The sequence below is a fragment of the Xylocopa sonorina genome, chromosome 1, assembly GCF_050948175.1.
Source record: "Xylocopa sonorina isolate GNS202 chromosome 1, iyXylSono1_principal, whole genome shotgun sequence".
Classification (NCBI taxonomy): Eukaryota; Metazoa; Arthropoda; class Insecta; order Hymenoptera; family Apidae; genus Xylocopa; species Xylocopa sonorina.
Window position 1 is genome coordinate 1,250,288 of NC_135193.1, and position 23,566 is coordinate 1,273,853.

Below are 23,566 nucleotides of genomic sequence, written 5' to 3' on the forward strand. Positions count from 1 at the left end.
GCGTTTGTCAATCGTTCGTAATCGGTCGTTTCGATTCGTAAGCTTTTCTAACCACCCTCAAGTTTCTCATCAAATATTACAAAAATACTTGAAAAGAATGAAGAAACCGGATTAAGAAAGGTCGATTCATGTTTAATTGTTCCCCCGCTATAACCAATTAGTGGATATACAAATGTCTAAAAAATTTTTTTCGATATTCAAAATAATTATGGATATTAGAAATTTAACAAAATTCTTCGCTGCTACGAAAATTCGAATTTCTATGGAAGTTTCTTCGCGTAAAACGATTTACACACGATCGAACAGAAGCGCGTTACTTTCAGTATTATTAGTTTCATTGCGTATACCAAAAATTGATTAAAAGCCCTTTTAATTACTGCGTGATACAAAACCGTACGAAAAGCAGACGATATTCTATAAAGACCTCTCGGGATTCCATTGAAGTATCAATTTGTCGTTCACGGGAGACAGAAGGGGGGTCGGTGTTAATAAATTAAATGACGGAGAAGCAGACTGGGATAGCGGAGGTAGCGGAATACAAGATGGTATCTGATCGAGTAGAAGGTGAACGTGAAGAGAGGCCACTCACCAGCACTGAGAATAGTGGGCGATCAGCGAGGGGATGTTGTCGAACCTGTTCTCGCTAGTCTCCAAGCTCAGCTTCCCCTTGTTGGCCTGGATCAGGTAGTGCTCGATGTAAGGCCCCTTTCCTGGTGGCAGCCGCACGGACAGGGCCATCGTGTCGCTCTGACTCGACTGTCTGACCACGAAGTTCTAGAAGCATCGCGATCGAATCTCGGATCAGTTAATTCTCCTCGAATTCAAGAGAAATACGAGATTCAAGAGAATAGGAATTAGGAGACTGGATATCTTTTTTTCTTATTGCTACACGGATAATCCTGCTGATATTCTACTTCCACGAAGTAGACATTTTTATCTTTTGACCTTACCGAAGAAAATTTCTCCGAGCAAGGAACGTGCTTGTTCCGTGAACAACAAGAGAATACCTAGCTGAAGTTTATTCTTTCTGATAAGGCGAACACTTTGACTTCGTCGGGGCAAACCTACTTGCGTGGAGTATTCTCAGAAACCACGTTTGTCGAGAGTCTACACCAATCCTTTTTTAAAAATAAAGCGAGGAAAGTCTTTATAACTATTTATCTATTTGCATAACCATATTTGTTGAAATATACATACAAGGGTGGATTGTATTTCTCTTCAATTTTTCAATACTTTTGGCCTCGAATTCAACACTTTCTAAAATTATGCAAAAACTGTATTCAATTATCTTTTACATATAAAATTGCAGTTAATTAACTGCAGGGTTGTAGCTCTTCTAAACCATGTATGTATACATTAATTATCGCTCATAAATATTTGCTTTCAGTCTTTTCGTTTTAACACAAAATGTTAAAATTTAGAAAATGGAGCTGCTTCTTTTTTAATAGAGTAAAAGCAAGAAATTTGCGACAATTTTTCCTAAAATAATTGTTTCAATTCATGCATTATTGTAATATATTACGACTTGTTTGTTGATTGGATAAGTAGTTATGACCGATAATGCAACAGAGTTATCCAATTACCTCCTTGGAATTTGTCCTTATCTCTTTATCAGTTGTTATGTTTTTGCAATCGCAGTAAGATAATGAACGAAAAATAATTTCATAGGAAATTATTGTAGAATAATTAAATTTTCAATTCCTTTTGCTAAAAATAAATTAAAAATATTCGTTAGAAATATTATTTACAGAATTGCTTTAGGAAACGGGAGTACAAAAATTGGGCAATCAATTTCCTGTTAATTATAATTGAGAACCGCCGTGATAAGCGGGGCGCGCATTTCCCGGCTGTCCATTCCCTTCCTCCCCATTTTGCTCGACCCGTTTCCACGGAAGTGCAATGCAAACAAAACGGTAAGGGGAAAAAGGGCGAAAGGCGCTTATTATTATCCAGCGGCTTCCTCATTCCGGTTTCAACTTCATAAATTTCCGCGAAGCTTTTAAATCCTCGTGTCTCGCGAGAAGAATAACTGTTCTCTGCCCTGGTGCCTGGAAAAATCGAGTTTGGCCAGCGTGTAAAACACCGCGACGCACAAAACACGTTGCATAATTCCGGACGGCTTTTCTCGCCGGAAATCCGCGTCCGCATTGATGGAACGCCCGTTCTCAAGACAAAGCCGCGAGATAGAAAGACAGGAAAAGGCGAACGTTCGCTTGTGTGCTTATTCTCTTTCTTCCCTTTCTTCCTTTCCTTCTCAGCCATTCTTTCGGGGGTACAAAAAGTCTTCGATGGAAGTCGAGTTTGTTTTAATCTTTGAGTAGACGCTCTTTATTTTGGTTTCCTCTCGAAGAAAATGTAATGGTGCGTCAAGTTATTTCTTTATTTTTTTCTTATATAATAAAATATTAGATAGAGCAAATATATCTTCATTGAAATGCTAGATGAAAAATTTTATTTCTCGTTTATCAGGTCTTTTTGTAATTGGATAGAATGAATCAAGTGAGATACTGCGGGAATAACAAATTCTGGGATATAGGTACTTTAGAATTTATTATAAAAAAAGAAAACTGAATAAACATCTCCATCACTAAAGAAACTACTCGTATCGTATATTCTTCATTTTTCTATATTTGACCACTTTTATTAGCAGGTTCTGTTCTCTCAGTCAAATTTGACAATATCCTTTTCTTTGTTCTAAACAAATTGATATATCTTCATCCATATCCCGAAGAATCAGGAAAAGTATAGAACATCAACGACCCCCGTACTTAACCTAATCTAAAATATCAACAAGCCCGTAAAAAGCAAAAAGAATGTCGTTTTCAACTTCAATTCATTAACTCCATAAACACAATTATAGAAAAAGAGAGGAAACGAAAGAAACAAATCGAAACAACTCTCGAGCAACGTCGAACACGAAACCACCCCCGTAGATGTTCTCCATAGGACGAACAAGATATCGCGTTCGGCAGTTAGTTGGCAACGATCCCAGCAGGATAGTTTTTCAGCTCTCTTTTGCACGGAATAACGGGGAAACCGGGTAGGCGGGCTGCGACGGGACTCGTGGCAGTGTAATCAGCCGGGGTGGAACGGCAGCGAACGAGCCGTGTGCCACTGCGGCTGGCATTGTTTCCCCACCGGCTCATTGTTTTCCAGCTTTGTTAATCGTCCCCGCGCTCCGCCAGTGAATCGCAACGGACCGAAAAACAATGCGGCTCGCAATTACTTCTCTATAGACCGGGCGACGACCATCAGCGGCCACCTCTTCGTTCGGCACGTCGAAACGGCGGACGGTGATTACGCGACACGGAGATGAAGAGCGCTCGGAGTTGAAATGATCGCGAGTGCCGTTGATACGTGAACGGATGGATGGATCTGGCGGAGTGGATGAGCGTTTCGACGAGGGTGAGGTAGATGTTGAAGTTCTGAAAGATTAAACTTTTGTGAATTTTGGTTTTTGGTTTTTGGTTTCTAGGGTGAATTTTTGTTAAAACTCAATGTATGATTACTGTATTAGTATTTGGAGAAGCAGTGTATAAGCTCGTTTGTAAAGAAAAACTGGTTCGCAAAATGACTAGTATTAATAGTATTAGTTCCATGTCCAGAGTAGGTGAAAACGTTCCGATGAGGCAGGAATCGCCAACAATTTGACGAATTGAAAACGTCGAAGGAGTCATCCGTGAAGGATCGCATATCCCATTTCAGGAACGGACAAATTATACGAACAATGAATTCCTGACTGAATTAACGCCTAACAATTCCACCGTTAAACCTCCTGCCGTCGTAAAGGGGATTTTAAGATGAAAGGCTCAAAGGTCTCCATTTTCTCGGCCCGGTTCCATTACAGCACTTTGTGCCACCGAAATTAATTAGATTCAACAGTTCACGGAACTTTCTCCGACAGGGCGTCGCGTCGGGGCCAATCGATCCCACGTTTAGAGGAGACACACTCGACCCGGTCTCGATTCGACGTTTTCCTCGTTCCGCGATCCTTATCACTCGTTCCAGTCATTACTCCGTCTTGACCTGATCCTTAATTTTTTCACTAGCTTCTATCTATTCTCGATCTCGTTCCACGGCATAAAGCCCCGAGTAGACGACAGGCTTGACCCTGCTTTCATACAGGCTTTATCACGGGGAAACCTCGATTCCATCTTGATGCAATTCCAAGAGAGGATCTTGACCTCGCTGCTTTCGCCTCCACGGCACCTCGCCTAAGTCTCGATCCCGTTTTTCGAGTGGTCTTCCGTTCGACTTGACACCGTCCTCGGAGTAACGCGCACGTTGTTACCTCGTCGGTATTGCAGGTATTCGCTTGCACAATCCCCGAGCGGCAATTTCGCCGTCAGCGGAGGTCGCGGAAACGGAGATCGTTCTTATCCTCCGAGGAGTTATTTTAATTCAACTTTTTACCGTACCGAGAGATTGTTATTGCAGCCCAGGTTCAATTATTAACTCTCCAACGCTCAGTTGTTTAACGCGTATTCTTTCCTAGAGGTTATTTTCTTAAAGAACTCAAATTGCGAGGATGGAAATTAGAAAATAAGAAACTGTGGCAAAACTTATCGAGCTTTACGGTGTGCTTAAAGTTTATTACGGATTAATTATTTCTTTCAATGGTGATAAAAAAAATATTTTTAAAACACTGGTATCAATTCAAATAATTTATTTATGAATCTGTTATTTAATTTCTATTCACACGGTATTATTTAAATTTCCCACGGACCTCAATGAGTCTCAGCGTTCTCAATGAATTCTAATTTCTACTTGAACAACTAGAAACCGATTTTCCATCTGGAACCGTTCGCCCCGACTACTATTCTTCCTCGTGTGCCAGATAAAACCGTGCGCGACTCGCTGTGATTGTTCTCCGCCGCTGCTAGAGATATAACCGACGTGGAAACAATGCCCACTGCCGGGAAGTGGAAAGCGAGTTACGATTGTTGTAGATGGAGAAGTTTGATCGGCTCTTATCTGACAGAACCGGAAGAATGGAAGCCCGCGCGGGTTGGAACCGCCAATGGAAGAACTGCGTCGTCGCCTGCGCGTACGTGAACGACCTTCTTCTAATTTTATTTGACATTTCTATAAGTTTCTTTATTTTTCTGTTATTGGAATCTCTTATTTAGTGAAGTGTTTTTCTACCGTTATTATAAATATTTTCTGCTGTCATATAATAAAGGTTGGAAAATGTTTAATATTTTATTTATCGTTGAAATTTGTCGCATTTTCGATATTTTAACTGCGTAAAATTTATAATTGCAATTGCTAAAACGTAATTGTGTTATATGTAGTGATATTCGGGTGGTAAAATTTAGTGTTGTAAATACTTGATAGCTTGCTCGAGCCTGCCTCGCATTGTGCGTACTGGTAACTGGTTAATCGTTAAAATTCCTTTTTAGCGGCATCGGTGCATTGTTCTTTTAATTGTTTGGCTTCTCTTTTAGTGTCATTAGAGTTGCGCTTCTACTATTAGAACTATTCTACTTTTCAGTCAGTTACTTTACCAAAGTATGAATATATCCAACTACATATTTTCTGAGAATTAACAGTAGTAATTCATAAAAAAATTAAGAGATTCAAGAATCAACTATTAACTTTACGCAGCTTGTAAATATACAAACTGTAAACACATAGAATTAAATAAACAGTTTCTAAAATATAAGGCTAGGTAAATTGGAGAACAATAGCAGAAAGGAAAAAGCAAATTCAACAATTATTAAAAAGAAAGCGCGAATATCCAAAAGGATCGGATGGTCCCCGAAAGTCAGCCCAATTTCACCTTTAAAACCGAGACGCACCAATCGAGCAAACATCGCAACTAGTTCAAGAGGATCGCCGCACACTGGGCATCATGTTTCTATTCATCGAATCCCGTGTCCTGGGAACACGTTTCTCGCGTCAGAAAAGAGCAGAGCCGCCAGTTTGTCAGGCGAACCATGACAAACGCGCGGGCCGCGCGTGCCGTGGTCGCGAGGCGACGTTGGAATCCGGCAAAAACCGGGCAAGATTTCAGGAGGGCAGGACCTCTGGGAGGCGAGCGACGGTGACTATGCTGGTTGTTAAGCGTATTTTCTGGCAGCAGGCGGCTTGGAGCTGATCCAAGGGGCTTAAACCGTCTGCTGTTTGCATTTACTGCATATTAAACCACCGGTGCAACCGCGTCGTTTGCCAAATGGTCGATGGGCTTGCGGATACCTTGGCCACGGCTGATCTGCCGGCGATCTACGACTGATAGTGCCCTTGTAGCACTGCTACCAGGACTAATTGCAGCCGCGTATGCGTCGTGTTGCGTGACAGGAAAGTGCATTTACTGTATTGTTGTTTAATAAATGTGAAACATAAAACAGAGAGGGAGAAAAGGTTAGGAAAAGTGAAAGATGGTTGTCATAAGTGGACGAAGGTTCTAGCATTAGTGTTCAGATTAAGACAAAGTAGAATATTGTGGGAGTATAAATGGAAAATAAAGACAGAAATTAAGAGATAGTGTTAGGGCTTGGAAAAATTATATAGGGGGGGCTGATTTCTGTATTTTCCAAATTGATTTCGTAAATATTTTCATGTTTCAGAATACCGGAGATGGTAAGAGTTTTGAAAAAAATAGGAAATTAGGGACGCAGATGTTTACATATTAAGGTTAAAAATATTGGGGCTTGGATTCTGTAAAACGGCGAGGAGGAAAAACGCGAATGGTCAGTTTTCAGTTAAAGTTCAAGGGTTGATATAAAAATACACTCGTCCCTCGATTTACATGGATTATTCTTGTTGATAGAAAAAATCTTGTTCTTCCTTTACACGAAAGAAAGTCGCGTAAATAGAGCTTGAGAGTTCTCTAAGAAAAAATACTGAGGGGAAAAACAGGTATGCCCTATAAAAATTTCTTATATCATTCTCATATTTTTGCGAAAGAAAATAATTGTGAAAATTCAAAGAAATCAAAAGAAATTTTACTTCACAATAATAAATACAATATTTTAGCTGCTTTTGGTTTTTATTAATACGTATAAGAAATTAAATTTCTTCTCATTTCTCTGAATGTTCATTATTATTTTATTTTGCAAAAATATGAGATCAATTTAAGTATTTTTATAGCGCATACTTGCTTCTCCCTTCGATATTTTTTCTTGACACTTTCTCAAGCTCTATTTATGTGATTTTTTCTCGCACAAAGTTAGAACGCGTAAAATCCAAAGATATCCAATATATAGCAAAATTTAATATAGATTATAGAAAAATACATTTTGTAACCGTGTAAAATTATATCACGTATAATCGCGATCCCTCTAACGAATAGATTATTTTACCCCTTAAAAAACATTACACGCATATCAAAAAATAGGTACGTGCTTCCATAGTGAATAAAAAATAATTGATTTCTTTCAAGAAGGAATAGATAAAATAAAATATCTTTTATAAATCCTAATTTTGTTTAGAAATCTAATTCAGAGCAGATTAAAAAATACTGCAACAGCAGGTTCCCATCAGGAAGCAGAAATTGGCTTAAAATGCTCAAGAACTCCAAGTTAACGACATCGATAAGAGAAGCTTGCCGTAACAACCGGAAAGTAGTTTCCATCGGAGAAACACGTTTTCTTAGGAGGCGATGAAATTCTCCCGCATCGAGGAGTCGAAGGGGGATGAGCGGTGCAGGAGCACTCGAGAATTTTCCACGGCGATACGTTTTTTAACCCCCCGGTGGAAGGCCCGTGTACTTCTACAGGAAACTTCCTGGTCGGTCAACGGGAGAGAAAGAACGAGAAGGTGGCAGGGTGGTGGAAAGGAACGCTTTGCCTGGCCTGCAATTTTCATACGCCTAATCGATTCGCTTAAGTGCACTCACCCCTTCCTCCTTGCCTTGCAACAAGTGGAAAGCGCCGGCTCTTTGGATGCCAGGAAGGAACCAGATCGGATGGGAGCTTATAAGCCTCTCGATCAGAGTGATGTCGCATGCGACCTCGCTGCCAGAATCTTCCGTCGAACTGGAAGATCCACCCGAGGTGGCCGACCCTTCCGAGGATAGCGACTCCTCGCTCTGAAACAAGCAAATTGATTGGTTAATACATTAATTTATTTACATTTTGCACCGCCCCATTTATTCTTACATATCTTTCAGTTTTATTAACGCAGCGACTAAATCTTGTTCTACTTAGATTCGATTAAAACGTTAAACGTTAATGTTCAGCTGAAACTACCCTACCCTTAAAGTCGTAATAATCATTATAAATGCGTTAATTTGTGTAATTAAATAAAAATATGCATTTGTCAGGGAAAACAAAAAGAAAATCAGAGCCTGCGGCTCTTGATAAACAAAGATCACCTCTCACCTCTTGATAAACAAAGACCAAGCAATCAACCCTTAAGTCTGCCATTAATAATAAAACAAACACATAAATAGCATTCATCGAAGAAACAAATTGTTCCACTTAAAAGGCGTATTAATAATTTTTTTTCAGGATATCCATTTCCCGCGTAAGATCATCATTTTACGGCTCCATCGCGATTCTTTTCATTAAAAAGCGAAGCATCCAGACAGAACGCGCTGGCGGCGCGTTCATTTCGCCGAGCGGCGACGATAATCGACGCGCGGACAATGGGGGCAATTAAAAACGAACGCGGGTTGGAACGCGTTCCGGAAGAGACAGTTAAGTGGAGAGGGAAGAAAGAGGAAGCGGACGGAAAAAGTCGGAGGACCGATTAAACGGCGAGAAAATAAACGGGGTGGGCGGGCATTGGCTGCAAATTGAGATAACCGGTGGACCCGTACGCTGTTTCCCCGCACGACGGTATAATAATAACGCATTAGAGTGTATTGTACGACGATCAGCCGGGATTTACATCTCGGAATGGCGGCTTAAGCGGCGGAGATTTCCATATTCACGGTGGTATCTGAATAGCGTGTCTTCGTTCGCCAGCCCTGCGATCCTGCATCGGATTTGGCCGATTTTATGACAGTCGGAAAGGAGCACGAGGATCGAGATTAAGCAGTGGACTAGAATTAATGGAAGACATCGGATCTTCGTGAAATTGTATAGGGAGTGTTGGTATGTCGTGGAAGTCTGTGTAAGCGTACTTTGAAGTACTTTAAAAAAGATCACGGTTTTTATGATATTGTTGTTAATAATGAAAATTAGATTGATGTAATTAGTCTACGGCAGCGCTAGATTACACTATTATACTATTTATTATACTATTCGTTCATTAGGCTATTATTTACATTTTGTGGATACATAATTTTCAAAATTCATGAAGAATGGGTTGAAAGAGGAATTCTCTTGTAAGTGTAGAAGATGTTAGTTTATTTCCAGAATGATGGAAAGCTTTCATCGCTACATTATTACTATATTAAATTTAAATAACACACAATTGACTGTTATTATAAATAATATCAAAGTTGATTTTAGTGCTTCGTTTCTTTTTTGCTTCGGTTGAAATTTCGCTCGCAATCCATCAGAGATAATTACTAGCGATTAACTACAAAATATCGCGTGAATCGTTAGTTCTCTACTCGACAAGGTAACTTGATCGATGCTGACCGATCGGATTCGTTTTTCACTCCGATCGTCAGCTTTCCTTCGTTTTTCCACGATTCGTCAAGAGTACGTCTCGCGTCGATGGAAATCAAACAGTCTGCGCTCGGTCCTGCGACCCTTTCGATACTTTTTATGGGGACGTTTAGGGGATGGTCGTGGGATTATTCGAATCGGTAGCGGTGAATACGAGCACTTTAATCGATGCCTGCTTTGATTTATTACGACACGCGTTGGCGTGATTGCGAGCCGTTTAGCGTTCGAGTATCGTTTAGTGATTATTTATGGGTAGCAGGGTGCCTTGGGGTGGTTATGGAAATCGAGATCATTATACAAATTATACAAATGAATTGCGAGAATTGTGTGCTCTTCCAAGCTTCGTATGAAATTTCAAATAGGTATCGATGGGTATATAATGTTGTAGTAAATTATAATTTTAGTAATTCTGATTAATTGTTCTAAGTATGAAGTGCCTAATTGTTTGGAATTAAGTGGATACGATGTATTTAAGAGCGTGATAATTTATAAATATCACTGTACTTGTTAGAATTATAATTATTTCGACAGAACAACAATTGCTATATATATTTGCATATAGGTAATAAGAAATTCAAAGAAGTTCACTAATGAACTAATTTTCAGAGTAGTATTTAATATAGTACGCGTGGACTTTGTAGTAGCAGTACTAGCATTTTAATTCATTCTGTTGTCCCATTTTTACCAATTTCTAAGCATTTTTGTACTCGTTAAATATTTACCAAACATGTTACTTGCGCCTCGTTCGGACGGATAAGAGAAACTGCTAGAAAAGAATGTTTCGCAATGTCAATAAAACGTCGGTACTTTAACTTTGGCATCGACGCTGCAATTTTCCATCAAGAGGCTTTCCTGTTCAAGTGTGCCGGTCTTGCCTTCGTCGGCTTCGTCCGTGAAAAGGGTTTATTGTATATCTCGAAAGTGCCCTCGTTACAGAGATTCACGATTCTACAAATACGTATCTTTCATAATCCTTAAAAATATTTCGTGGAAGTACAAATCTATTCGGACAAATACATAGATATACTGTCCCGCTTACTCTGTTGAAAACTAAAATGTTACATCTATCGAAACTACGGATTCGCTCGAACAACATCGCGACAATGCGTCACGACGGCTCTCAATCGCAAACGAGTTACGATATAAAAAAAAAATCGGAGAAACGATTCGATATACGTGTTTACGGTTGACGAGGCCAAAACAATCGGAGACATCGATCAGTTCTACGCGTTCCCGATTTTTCGCGCAACCCTCGCGGGGGTAGACGAGGATACGACGGAGGGGGTTGAAGAGGGCTCGCAAAGTGGTTTGCCGCGTGCTGGAGTTTCGAGTGTAATTTAATTTGAAATGCAGACTGACACACAACAGTGTTCCGGGTTAAACGGATTAAACGAGGACGTGCGACGCGTACTAAACACCCTCGCAGCTAATTGCGGATCCCTTAATTGCATAACCGCGGAAAGTATTCGGCACTCGTTGCGATTTCCCGATCGTTCGATCCGTTCTGCTATTTCCAGTACGAGCTATGGCTCTAGTACTGCGAAAAACTTTTGTTAATATTTGATATCTGCAATCTAATTTTTTTTCTTGTATTAAGTTATCTGTGTGTAATTAAAATATTTTTTTCAACAGTAATCAGTATAATCAGAGGTATATTACAGTATTCTGATTATGGTCTTTCAGATTTTTTCAAAGTAGCGATAACATTATCTCGTTTTTTCTCTTTTGTGTCCAGAAACAGCAAAATAACTGCGCTCTCTCTCTCTCTCTCTCTCTCTCTCTCTCTCTCTCTCTCTCCTCTCTCTTCCTCTATATATACATATATATATTTGTATATATATATATATATTTCTTTTTTATTATTATTAGAAAAATACTTCGTTGACCATCGCGGTGTTCCTTGTATCGATTAGCTAAAAACACCGTAGCTGGAAATTGATATCAGGGAAGAAAATCAGGACTCACCTGTACATGATGTAACTGCGTAAGCTGATGATGCTGCAGCGGATTTGGCGGAGGCGTGCTCGGCGAGTTGACAACCTGAACGGTTCCATGCTGCTGCAGATACGGTTCCAGGAAGACATCGCTCCTGCAAACAGAGAAGAACAGACCGTCCCGGTTAGTCTTGTTTCGTTAATTAGCCTCCTTCTGTCAGACGTCCAGCTAGAATTCGCCTGGACAAACACGTGACGCGATTTCGTGTCGCTTTCGCGCGGTGAGGAAGGTCGTTAGCATTAGCCGGTTAGTCGTATACGCCGTGTCACTGCAATTAGCTGCTTTCGGTAGCTGAAATTGCGCGGATCGGGTCTATAATTGGGATATTTTCAGCGTGGAACATTATAGCGAGTGACTGTAATTTCATAAACTGCACGCCACCAAACGAAGCAAAAGTCATGATTAGGGGTTAAATGTAAATACAGGCGGCAAGTGTGGTAAAGTTTTTGTTAGATATTTGTTTGCTATATTTGTAGTAATCATTGGTTATTTCATATAAATATTTCCCTACCGACAAATTCTAAAAGCACCGATTAATTAAAAAGATATTATTCACTGCATAATTAATAACTAAAAACTGTATAAAAAGTTCAATTGATTTGGATAACCGACATTTTACTGTCCTGATTATAAATGTAGATCATAGATTATTATCGGTAAAAACTTAAGATTAATTCAAGCTTGTTCGAAAACGCCGAATCCTCTGACTGTTTCAGTAGTGTCGACCATTTTATACTCCCAACAAATACCCAGGTCCTTCCGTTTGAGTTCCGTGGAAAGCAACGGGAAACGCCCGGGATTCAGGGAGCACAAGTACGCGAGAGGTGGCGCTCACAAAAGTGCCTCGAACAATCCGATTCGATATTGTAAAACGACAATTCATGGGCCACGGACTCCTCGTTACCAACGGGACCGCTCTTCCACAGGTAATCGGTCAGAAACTGAGGGATAAATCCTCTGCGGTGCGTCGAGGCACTTCCACCCTTCCTCATCGCGGAGACAATGCACGCTTTGTATACAGATCTGCATACAGACATAATTTCCGTGGAGCTGGCGCAGGGCAATCGTGGATTTTGCAAAGACAGAAATTAAGCTAAGCAATCTCGCAATATTTCCTCCGAGGACCGTGATACGAGTTGCGCAGAATTGCGAAGGGATTCGAATATGTGAAATCAAATCTGGCGATTGATTAAAAAGGAACGTGGATTATTTCATAATTTTGTTAATAATTAACCAACGGCAAGTGCAATTTTTGAGAAAGGAAAGGAGGAAATAAATTTGCAAACTTTTCAGCACGAAGAATCGACTAATATTTATAAATCAGCTGTTAATAGGGAAGTTTCCAATTGATTTAAAAAAACAGAAACCTTGAAACCAGCACCCAGCTCAACTTAAAAGACACCATCTCCTTCACGAAACGCAACGCAACAGCCTCGCCAAGCACCATTATCAATCGGTCGTCGATCGGAGCGTTACTTAACAAGCATCCACGAGGCGGCTATGAGACGTTGCATCGTGAAATCAACGTCGCCTTAACGATGCCTCGAGTATCCGCTAATTACACCGATAATCCGTACCCGTGTAAAGCGATTCGAAGCTCATCGGAACGGTACTTCGCTCCTGCCCTTAATTAATGGTCTCATTAGAGTCCCGAAAGTCCCCCCTAATGACCTCTTTTACGAGCACGTTCAACGTGCCGTTTCTCACCCCCTCGAATTCTGGTTGTCTCCTCGCAGCGCGAATTTTTCCCTCCCGCCCGCTCCCCTGCCAATTTCTTTATCACCTGGCCCGTGTCGGGGTCAACTGCTCCCGTACAAAGGGAGCATTGTGCCTGACAACATGGCGAACGGGGACGCACGCGTTGCGTCGCGTATCGCAGCGACGCCGCGTCAGGATCTAGCGAGTAAGCGGCGCGTTACGCGGAAACGCCGCGGCGCTGGATTAACGAGGCTGGATTTTATGCGCCCGTCGAGTATTTACGCAGTTCCTGGGAAGCTCCGAGTTACTGGAGCGCTATCATTAGTATCTACACGCGTGGTTGTTGCCGGTAATTACCAGCGGCGAGTATTGTAGTGGACTACACGCACAAATGTTATTTGCGATTATTAATGGAGAACAGGCTTGTTTCAAGCGCCTGGAATTTGTTATTAGAATTTCTTCGACGCGTTTATATATGTTTCTGGAGCATTTAACCGTTTACGGCGGTAAGTGATTCACTGATGCGCCTGACAAAATTCTGCTTGTAATGGGAATTGAGCCATAAATAACACGGTGTTATGATGATAGAAGCTTGGTTATAACCAATTAGGGAGGAATTTGCTTTCTAGAAAAATGTAGCGTCACTTATTTTCCGTCTCATCGTTGAGTATCTATTTGCATAGCTGAAGTTATTGCACTGATCGGCTATTTCTGTGGAACGAATTTCAAGGGGATATTAAATAAAAGCCAAACGCATAAAAATTTTCATATATTCGAGAGAAGTGGCTCGAGAATTCGCAAGTGAACGCAACGTGAACACGTGGAAATGAAATATCGGGAAAATGTCTCATCGGAAAGCTAGAAGTTCGCGTTAACTCTTTTTGCGGACATCATACATGCACTATCTAAGTCTTCAACGCGTTGACGATATTTACCACTGTTGGCATAAAAGGAGTTATCTAATCGAACGTGTATACCATTGTTGGCTCATCGGGATATAATTTCCGAGATCAGTTCAATAAAAAATTAATTTATTGTTTGAACATCTAAAGAATTGTATAATCTACATTGAATAAACACAATTGAATAAACTATATACAAAGCGTTATATAATAATATAGTATTTACGAATTAAATCAAAGTTTCAGCGTCGTGTGACGATTTAAATATTTTACTTGTCGCGAGCAGAATAATTGGCACGGTCGCGCGTTCCATTTAGCTGTGAGCGGCACGCTTCAAACACAGTATTATTTCGAGCAAAGATTGTCGCTGTTCCCGGTGCTGAATATCCGATGAAGGGGCGTTGACGTATGCAAAGTCGCTTGCGAGCACCGCTACCCTCTCGCACCTCCTGCACCCTATTGTCCTCTGCGTTTGACAGCTGGACGGCCTGTCTCGGACCTCGTCTGCACCGCGGAACCGACACGAACACCAGGATCGCGCAGGGACGCTTACGCGGGGGTTGAAGGAGTCCTCGCGCTGTTTCGATCGATTTGGGAACGAGGAGCACGTTCGACCGCTAGACACGAGCTATTAAAAGCTACTATTGCAAAGATAGTTACACGGATCACCCTACACGATAATTTTAGAATATATGGAACACTAGAATATTGATTCATTCCTTCTCGAAGGGTGAAAACGTCCGTTTCCTGAAAATTTGCTATTGTGAAATACCTGATTTCAGTTTTGCTTCAGTTTTTGTTATAGGATAAACTAGTAATTTTGCAGATTCGTCGTACCTGTGTTATCCACAAAAACTTTTAATATATTAGTTTCATATAGGTCAGCTTTGCCCCTTAAAGGGTTAGAATAGTTATAGCGATGAAATATTAGAATACTACTTTTCATTATCCATTAACAATACATAATATTAAATTTGCAAATAGTTTTTGTTACAATATCTTTACTTTTGCCCCATTTTCAAATGTCTCAAACAATCGCATAACATACGCGATGATCTGATGCAACAAATTCATAAATAAATGATGGTTTCAATGTTACGGATAGACAGTTCCGTGTAATTATACAAGAAATATATGATTGGTAAGTTCGATTCAATAAAATGAAACTAGTTCGCAATAATTATACATGTGTGACATAGTAATTAGTGCAGATTCGCATTGATTCAGATTCAACGCTTCAGTTGCTCGTGGCAATCTTAATTATAGAACATCATCTGAAAGTTTAAAATTGCCTTGAGACAATAATTAGAATTTCATAATACTGTTTACAATTTAGATAATTGACGACAGTTGTCGGTTACGTGCATAAGTAGAGTGGCACGTAAGTAATTAAGTAATGTATAAAATGTACAGGTAACAGTTTGATAAATTTTTGATGAGTTAATACAATTAACAAATTAATTAAACGTTCATTCAAATTATACGTGTATATTTTTAATATTGCATTTAAATATTTTATTGTAAAACAGTAGAAACCAGAGTTTCTTTTCACTGTTAAGTTTAGGCTACAAATGGACATTTTTTAAGTTAATTGAAACGTTAAGTTAAAGTAAACGATCTGATTCTTCGATTGTTTGCAACTGTTTCAAACATAATTATGTCGATGCTCCAAAATAAATCCTTCGCTCTCCTCCACCAGAGATTCAGCCGTCATCTGTCCAAGGGTTGGCAATTAGAACCTCGCCTTCCATGGCATTTAATCATCGTCAGAACAACATTGCGTCGACATACCGGCTGTCTTCATTTCTTTTTTCTCTCATTTCGCTTCGAACAACGTGACCCGTATCAACGAACGATTTGTTACGTCGCGACGTATCGATTTTCCGCCGCAGCGATATCCGCCGGACGTCACTGACTAATTTCGTGCCGCGGATTAATTGACTGCTTGAAGAGTTTTCGCAGCGTTTCCGTTCTACGCTGCGACAAAGGTGTATCGATTTAATTAGACGGGAAACATGCGCCGAATATCAGCTGCTCCAGACGAGAAGTTAAAGTGTTATAATTGAGAAGTCACTGATAAATTGATATAATACATACTACGTTTGCGTGGTATGACATTTTTAGTTTGAGTGCATTTAGTTTCATTCTATTTGGTCTTTGCGTATACTGTTATTATTTGATTTTTGTTCGATTATTTGTTATACTAGTTGGTTTTTATATTTTATATAGTATGAAGTAACATAGTTTGACATCATCTCGTATTCTTTAGCTGAATACCAGTTCCACGTCATTGAAATTTTCTAGCCGAATGGTTACCGAGTTAAATTGCACGACCCTTGACACATCCACGTATATTCAGAGCATCTTCGTGCAACCATCCAAGTTCCTACTTCATAATTAAAATACTAGCAATAAACAATCTCAAGATTCTTTTTGTAACGAATTCCTTAACGATGGTCCCCAGAAACATTTTCTCACCCCCGAAAAAGCTCCGTCTACGAACCAAAGAGACAGCACCCTCTGCATTTCCTCAGCAACATACGACCATCATCCTACACTGTTTTCCTTTCAACGATCAATTACCAAGAATCACCAAACTCCTTTTCGACCCCACCAATAAACCACTCCTCGAACCGTTCACCGCGGGAGTCATCCGTCACCAACGAACATTAGCAGAAAAAGGAGAGACGCGCAACCCTTTCTTATCGACTGGGCACGCGAATCGAATCGGCAGGACAACAGATTCGTCGAACGTAACAAAGGGTTAGCGACGCGGAAGGTACGTTCCTGATCTGGCGGCACGAGCGACGCCGTTGCGCGTTCGCCGTCTGCTAGATCGGACTACAGGGGTTGCTATGGCGACTGGGGGTTCTCAACACGTGGTCCGTGGACCCTGCGAGGGTAGCGAGGGATTTTTACGTATTAACGAGCGGCTTCTCCTCACTCCTTCCGTGCATCGTGCCTCCAACTGAGATGCGTTCGCGTTACAAGAAACGGGGAGATGGTTCCTCCTCCTCGAGGACGTCGTCTCAAAGGAGCGGACCTCTCCAATCGCAGCGCCCGCTCTCAAAGGAACCTGAAGACGTTCTTTTACGAGATACACCGTTGGGTTCTTTACGAGTTTCCCCGTCTGGAGATGTTAATTCGCTGCCGTCTACAGCGTCGACGGCTAATTGTCGCGAATCTTTCATGGAATGCGTCGTACCTTTCGAAGGGCCTGTGCGATGCGGCACTGCGTGGACGCGTTAGACGAACTATCGGATTGGCAAGAAAATAATTGTTCTCGATAATCTTAAATAAACTGTAGATTGTAAAGGATCGAATGAGAAGAGCGAAGAGGAATTTAGTTGAACGAGGTGTATTTTGAAGAATTCACTTTGCGTTTGGAAATGGAACGTGTTTGGATTACGTACTCCAATTCGATTCACCGACTGATATTGAACCGAGGCCAACGGGGACTAGTATTCTTGCTAAACCTTGAATCGTCGCCAACAGGGGCGCTCAGAGACGCTCGGAGGCTTTCGTGGTCAGTGGAAACCTTCTCCCCCTCCCGCTTCCTGTCATTCAAGAAAATTAAACGTGGCTCGCACGCACAGTGTTTAATTAAAAAATTTCTTAGAAATTTGACTGCTCTGTTCCATAGCTTTCAGTGTCTTTGTTCTCTCGTCTTTCTTTTTTGTTCTTTCTCTAAAACTCTTTTGTCTCGCGTTCCTTGCGTCATAATTAATTGCTCCACTTGTTTCCGACAGGAACTCTGTTTAAAATAGTGTTTGAACGTAACGTAGAAAGAAGGTAGAAATTTAAACGTTGGTTCGAGAAAAAAAATGTGAATTTATCCGTTTCCGGAGAAGTAATAATTTCATTAATTAAAAAGGGGTGAAATGCACGGTGGAAGGACTCTGTTATAAGCATCGCGACGTTCTTACCAAAGTCTTGGGTAGCGTTTTCTGCGTGGAAAAGCTCAAAGAAATTCTCAGCTTCGCCAAGAATCTTCTCCCTCTTCTTTCACCCCTTTCGTTTCACGAGCAGCGAAAACGGGCAAAGTTTCGCGAACGCGGGTAGAACCAAACCGGGGCGCTAATTATCCCCGTTTATTCACCTTTATAATTGAAAATTGTCAACAGAGAATCCCTAATATTGCAAACTTTTAGTAGAACAAGTTTATGCAAGTTTTTAATTAACATTTTAGTATAAACACTTTAAATGAAACAAATTTTAAACCAGATTAATATTCCCAAACGCGGTTAATTTATTTAAAGTTCATTAGTCGATCCAATTTATGCAATCTACTTGTGCGTCATGAAATTTTATATGACCACCCTTCGTGCCCGGGAAATCTTTATCAGCGATCAAATTTATAAACGCAATTTTCTTGCTCCGATCTTGCCGCGGACGCTCTCTACCGCGTTTTTTGTCCTTGGTGAATGGAGGTTAAAAGAAAAACGAAATTATTACCCGATTTGATAGCTTCGAATGCGTGTCCTGCGATGCATAGAAGATCTTTTTTCCCTTCTTCTAGAGAGAAAACACGATAGAAACGACAGCGCGAGCATATTTTTCCAGTCAGCGATCATCGTGATCGACAAGTTTTCTAAGTCTCTTTTCCTCTCACGTCGGGCATGAAACTGTCTCTCGTGACTGGGGGCCGTTTAGACGAAGGTTCCCCGTGTTTTCTCGATGCCCATCTGTCAATGGAAAGTCGTTTGGTTAATTATTTCTGGTCAATTAAACGCGCAGTTTACTAGCAGGAAATAAATATCCAAGATACGTAGAATTTCTCAATTTTATGAAATAAAATAATTATCGTATAAAATTTGGAATGCCTGTAAAAACAAGACCATCGACGATTATACCAAAATTGTAACTAACAAATCATTGAGAAACTCAATAAACTTGTCGACTATTTGTTAGAAAAATGTTGTCTGCTATTTAATATCAAACACCGGAAGATGCACAATCTTGTTATATATGAAAACAGAGTTATTTATATTACTCAATTAGCACGTATCGCAATTGTATATATAATAAAATAATTATTATTTTCTTTAAAATGAATTTCAAAATTATATATAATTTAATTTTTAATTTTTGAATTTTTTACGAAGCACCTTCTCCGCTTAGATTTTTAATATTTCTAGGATATTATATATTTCAGTCTACAATCCGATCAGCGCAATTTAGTTAGTCTCAAATCTAGCGAGAGTTTCAATTGGCGCGTCGTATAATTTCACGCGTGGCTTGTACAGCTTTACTCGCTGCACTTTCTCCGGCGTTTTCACGAGCTGGTTTTACACGAAAATTAGCGCAATTCAAGGCTGCGCCAGTTCATTGCAAAACGAGCCCCCGCCATCAATACGCACGTTTACACTCGGAGTGTAACGACACGATCAAAATGCAAAGTAAACACTACCACTATCCATCCGAGCATGATTTCATTGATAATTATTAAAATAGTAATGTGAATATCAAAACGGTAAGAAATAACTTGATGAGCAGCAGCAGTGCGTAAAGCGATTATTTTTCCAATTTTTTGAACTATTACAATTCCTATTATTATCTGCTTCCTGTGTATTGGAAACCTGTGATGAAAGGAATCTAACTGAACAAATTGAGAATTTATGCAAAAAATAGCTCCAAGGAATATTAATATTACAAACAGTTAGAAATCTGTTAATTAGTAGAGAAATTGTGATTTTACTACAAGTATTGCACATAAATATGTCTTTTTCAAACACACTTAATTCTCTATCACGAATTCATCGAGTATTATCCAAAGATTTGAGGCTTTCACATCCTCGCGCGCATCACCGGATAAGAAGAAGAAAACTTTCTAAACTTTCCCAATCAGGATTCAAATAACCCACTAATTGTGTCTCCGGTTATGAAAGTGACGTAAATCAAATTTCGCTTAATCGATTGGTGTCTCTGTTTCTCCAAAATCCAGACAGTCTCCAGGCAGTGTGTATCCAAAAGCCTTCACGGTAACATCAAATTAAATTAATTTCGTCAGCGCTAAAAATGAACCGAAGGCAAAAAAGAGGCACGCGAGGCATTGCGATAACATTTTGACAGAGAAAAAGTTTGTTTCTATTAGTCGAACTTTGTAACCGAGTTATCAGCAGTCGAGGAATCGCGTGGCTCACGGTGAAGATTAAATCGACCGGAAGCGATGCTTTCCGCTCGGATATTGGCGAACGCGATTAATATCCCTGGTAAGAGGCAAAACGCGATCCAATCTCGAGAAAGTATCGAAAGGATGCGTATTTTTTTCTGGCCCCTGCCATTCGTAGGATTTTCCGGTAAATCGCGAATATTCGATGGTTCGTGTGACAATTTCGCGCTCGAAATGGTTAATCGAACGAGTTACGGTGTTTACTGTGTATCGGGAAGTATCGGGGGTCGCTAAATTTTTGATGATTTTGATGATTTTCGGAAAAAATGATATTTCAATATTGTTGTGATTCCTTTTGTATTCTTGGGTGGTTAGATGTGTAAATATTGTTTCAAGTAGATTCTGTTGCAACGTTAAACAATGCTTGCATTAAATTTTGTAAAATAATTGCATTAATGGATGAAATGAAATACTGAATTGCAAAACAGCTTCAACAATTGTTTGATATAAATAAACGCAATTCTTCAGCTTCTTTCGTGTCACATTTGTCAATGACGTTCTTCGGGAATGGTTTCTCAAGCATGAAGAGCCTTGACCAAAAGACATGAAACAATACCGTCTACATTTCGCCTAACGTTTGCCTTACTACCAACACACTGTCTTGACTACCTCAACACGGATCTTCGAATTTTCGAATCGTATTTCACCAAAGTGTCTTCACACGAGAGAAAGTATTTTATATAAATCTCCTCAAGCAAACAACACAAAAAGAAGAGGAGCACGATAACTGAAATTGCTAGTCCCGTACATTTCAATTCATCATTAGCTATTGAAAATATCGTTCCATATTGTACAGAAAACGCCAACGATGTTTCCAATGGGAATCAGGTCGACGCCATAGGAGATAATGGGTCGGCCTCACGCGAGACGAAAAAAATTGGACCGTGAAGCAATCGTGTAAGAGACACGGCGATCCACAAGCCGGAAGCAATAATGGATCGGTCAAAAATATCCTGTCCATGGCTTCCGACGTTAGGAGACTTCGATGCTTGCCTCTTTGCATTCGTCTAATAAGACACGTCAGGAGCCATAGCGTTACGAGGAACCGAACCGCGCTCTTCTCCATTAAGAGTAATAGCGTGTTTTCTGGTGGAACGTTTCAACGTTCAAACGTGACTTTTACTTGCCTCGATACGGAAAAGTGGCAGAGACACACCAGCTTAGGGTGAGTTTTAGCGATAGTAAATAGTATACCATAAGAGAAAATAAATTTCAGATAATTTAATGGGTAATTGTTGGAGATTGATACCAAAATTTATAGTACGCGTCTTAATCCTACATTTAAAAATATTTTATTTTCAATTGGAATAAAATCATTTTCTTTATTTCTATATCCGTAAGTCTCTATTGAACCGATTACGTCTATGATATCTAAATAACAAAGGATAGGAGCGAAACGCAGGCTAAGAGGATTAGAGAGAAAACCAGACCAAGAAGAGTTACCTGAGACCGGCCTTCGGCGTCCTGCTAATTTTATCCAGGCTATACCATCTCTGTCTCGAAACAAATCAACTTAACTTCTCGCAACTCCGCTAAATCCGCACCCAACCCACGTTCACCCACACTCGTGCCTCTTAACGTCGTGTGCCGCTTAAAATCCACTCGGCCACGATCCGCCGTGCTAAATTCCCTTTAATGTCGCACCGATGATACAGATGAGGCCGCAGTGTCCGCAAAGTGGTCAGGTGAGCGTCACGGCGCAGGTATAGCGAGACCAGGAAAAAGAGCAGGAAAAGGGTGGCTCGAAGTGAGGCAAAGCGCGACTCCCGTGCACCAGCCGATCCGATTTCTCGTGGAAACCGAAGCCAAAGAGCGGCGGCTCTTGGGTTACACGGTGGGAGCAGCAAAGTGGTCTTAAGTTACTACGATGTAACACGCGACACTTTGCCTCGCTAAGTACTTCCACGCTCTGTTTCGGCCGCGGTACCTGTCTCGTCTGCGTCACCCGTTATATCGTCACCTCTCTGGGACCAAACGGCGTTCCGTTTCCTGACTGCCCTTGCTGGCGCAAGGCACACTTTTATTTAGGTCGATTAATAGTTTAACTTTCCACTGGACGTGGGGCAACATTCGTGTCACGTAGGAGTCGAGCAGATTCTTGTAACGCGATAGTGGAAGGCAAACGTTCACGGTTTTGCAAGTGCACCGTGTGTTGCTCACTGTGCGAGTTTCAAGTCGCAAAGCTATTCTGGGAAAATAACGCGTTTGTTGCATTGTAGGAAAGAGTTGTTACGGAATATTCTTTCCTGATCCACTGTCCACTGTGGACAATGTAACAAATGAAAATGTTGATAAATAAATTTTTTTATCAAGTTTTATATAATAGTTTCTAGGGTGGAGGAGTATGTTTGAGAAGATGCTTCATTTGTTAAGCAAAATTTAATAGCAACTTATTTCTATTCCATTACTGGCTCATTTTTCACTCTTCCATTATTCTCCGGGGACCATCCGAAGAGAAGATTCGTCTGAAGGGTGAAAAATGTCGTTGGAGCGCGTCTCTTCTTCCCGTCTCAGGGAGTGGACGTTAACGGGAATTAAGGGGCCGGAAGCTTAATCTTTTTCAAAATTCATGACTCTTGCCATGGGGATGTGCCTGTCAACTTTAATACCCGCCGTCTCGTAACGGTCTCGTAACGGAGATCCCCATCGCTTGGACTCTTGAAACCTTTATTCCTCTGACAATCCATTCCTTTTGAATTCACTTTCCAGAAACGAGAAGGAAAACGTCTATAAAAGAAAATTCTTTTCTCCTCTAATAGGTGTTCCTTAACCTTTAGAAATCACAGTTTCCCGACGATTCTATCGCATATTTATCGCTTAAAATTTATTTAATACGAAACCTATATGTAACCAAATAAATTCTGATAATGATACTGGCGAAAAAGTTCATTAATTTGTTAAGTGATTTTATTATATTCTGCAAGGAAAGAAAAGAAAACGGCGTAGAGAATTCCAAATTTGGACAATGAACTCAGTTGGAGCGAAAAAGGCAAGATTTTAAATTGTGTGAATATTCGGAGGAAGCCGCGTAAACAACGTTCCGCGAAGGATACGTTCCATTCTGGAAATTGGCTGGTTGAAACCTGCCGGCCAAGTACCGTAATTAAAGGGTACATAATTGCGGAACTGTGATCAAAGGTGAATCTCGTTCGTCCTTTTCCGCTCATTTGCCGCGACGTCGCGCCCCGTATGCATTGAGCTTCTGTACGATACATTCTGCGGAGAACACGCACGAT

At 40.5% G+C, this 23,566-nt stretch overlaps 1 protein-coding gene across 13 annotated transcripts in view; it reads right to left on the minus strand.

Annotated features, from left to right (window-relative positions):
• Spri (Src homology 2 domain-containing protein sprint) overlaps positions 1-23,566 on the minus strand; it is a 165,931-nt gene that overhangs the window by 16,199 nt on the left and 126,166 nt on the right. For 10 of the 13 annotated variants that reach the window (XM_076908114.1, XM_076908106.1, XM_076908120.1 and 7 more), the window contains 3 exons: positions 11,529-11,652; positions 7,841-8,032; positions 590-774 (listed from right to left, as the gene is read on the minus strand). In XM_076908114.1, coding sequence (XP_076764229.1) covers positions 590-774; positions 7,841-8,032; positions 11,529-11,652 — 501 coding nt within the window. Of the gene's footprint in view, positions 1-589; positions 775-7,840; positions 8,033-11,528; positions 11,653-18,613; positions 18,844-23,566 lie in introns of all 13 variants that reach the window. The other 3 variants (XM_076908149.1, XM_076908140.1, XM_076908130.1) reach the window with 1 other exon arrangement.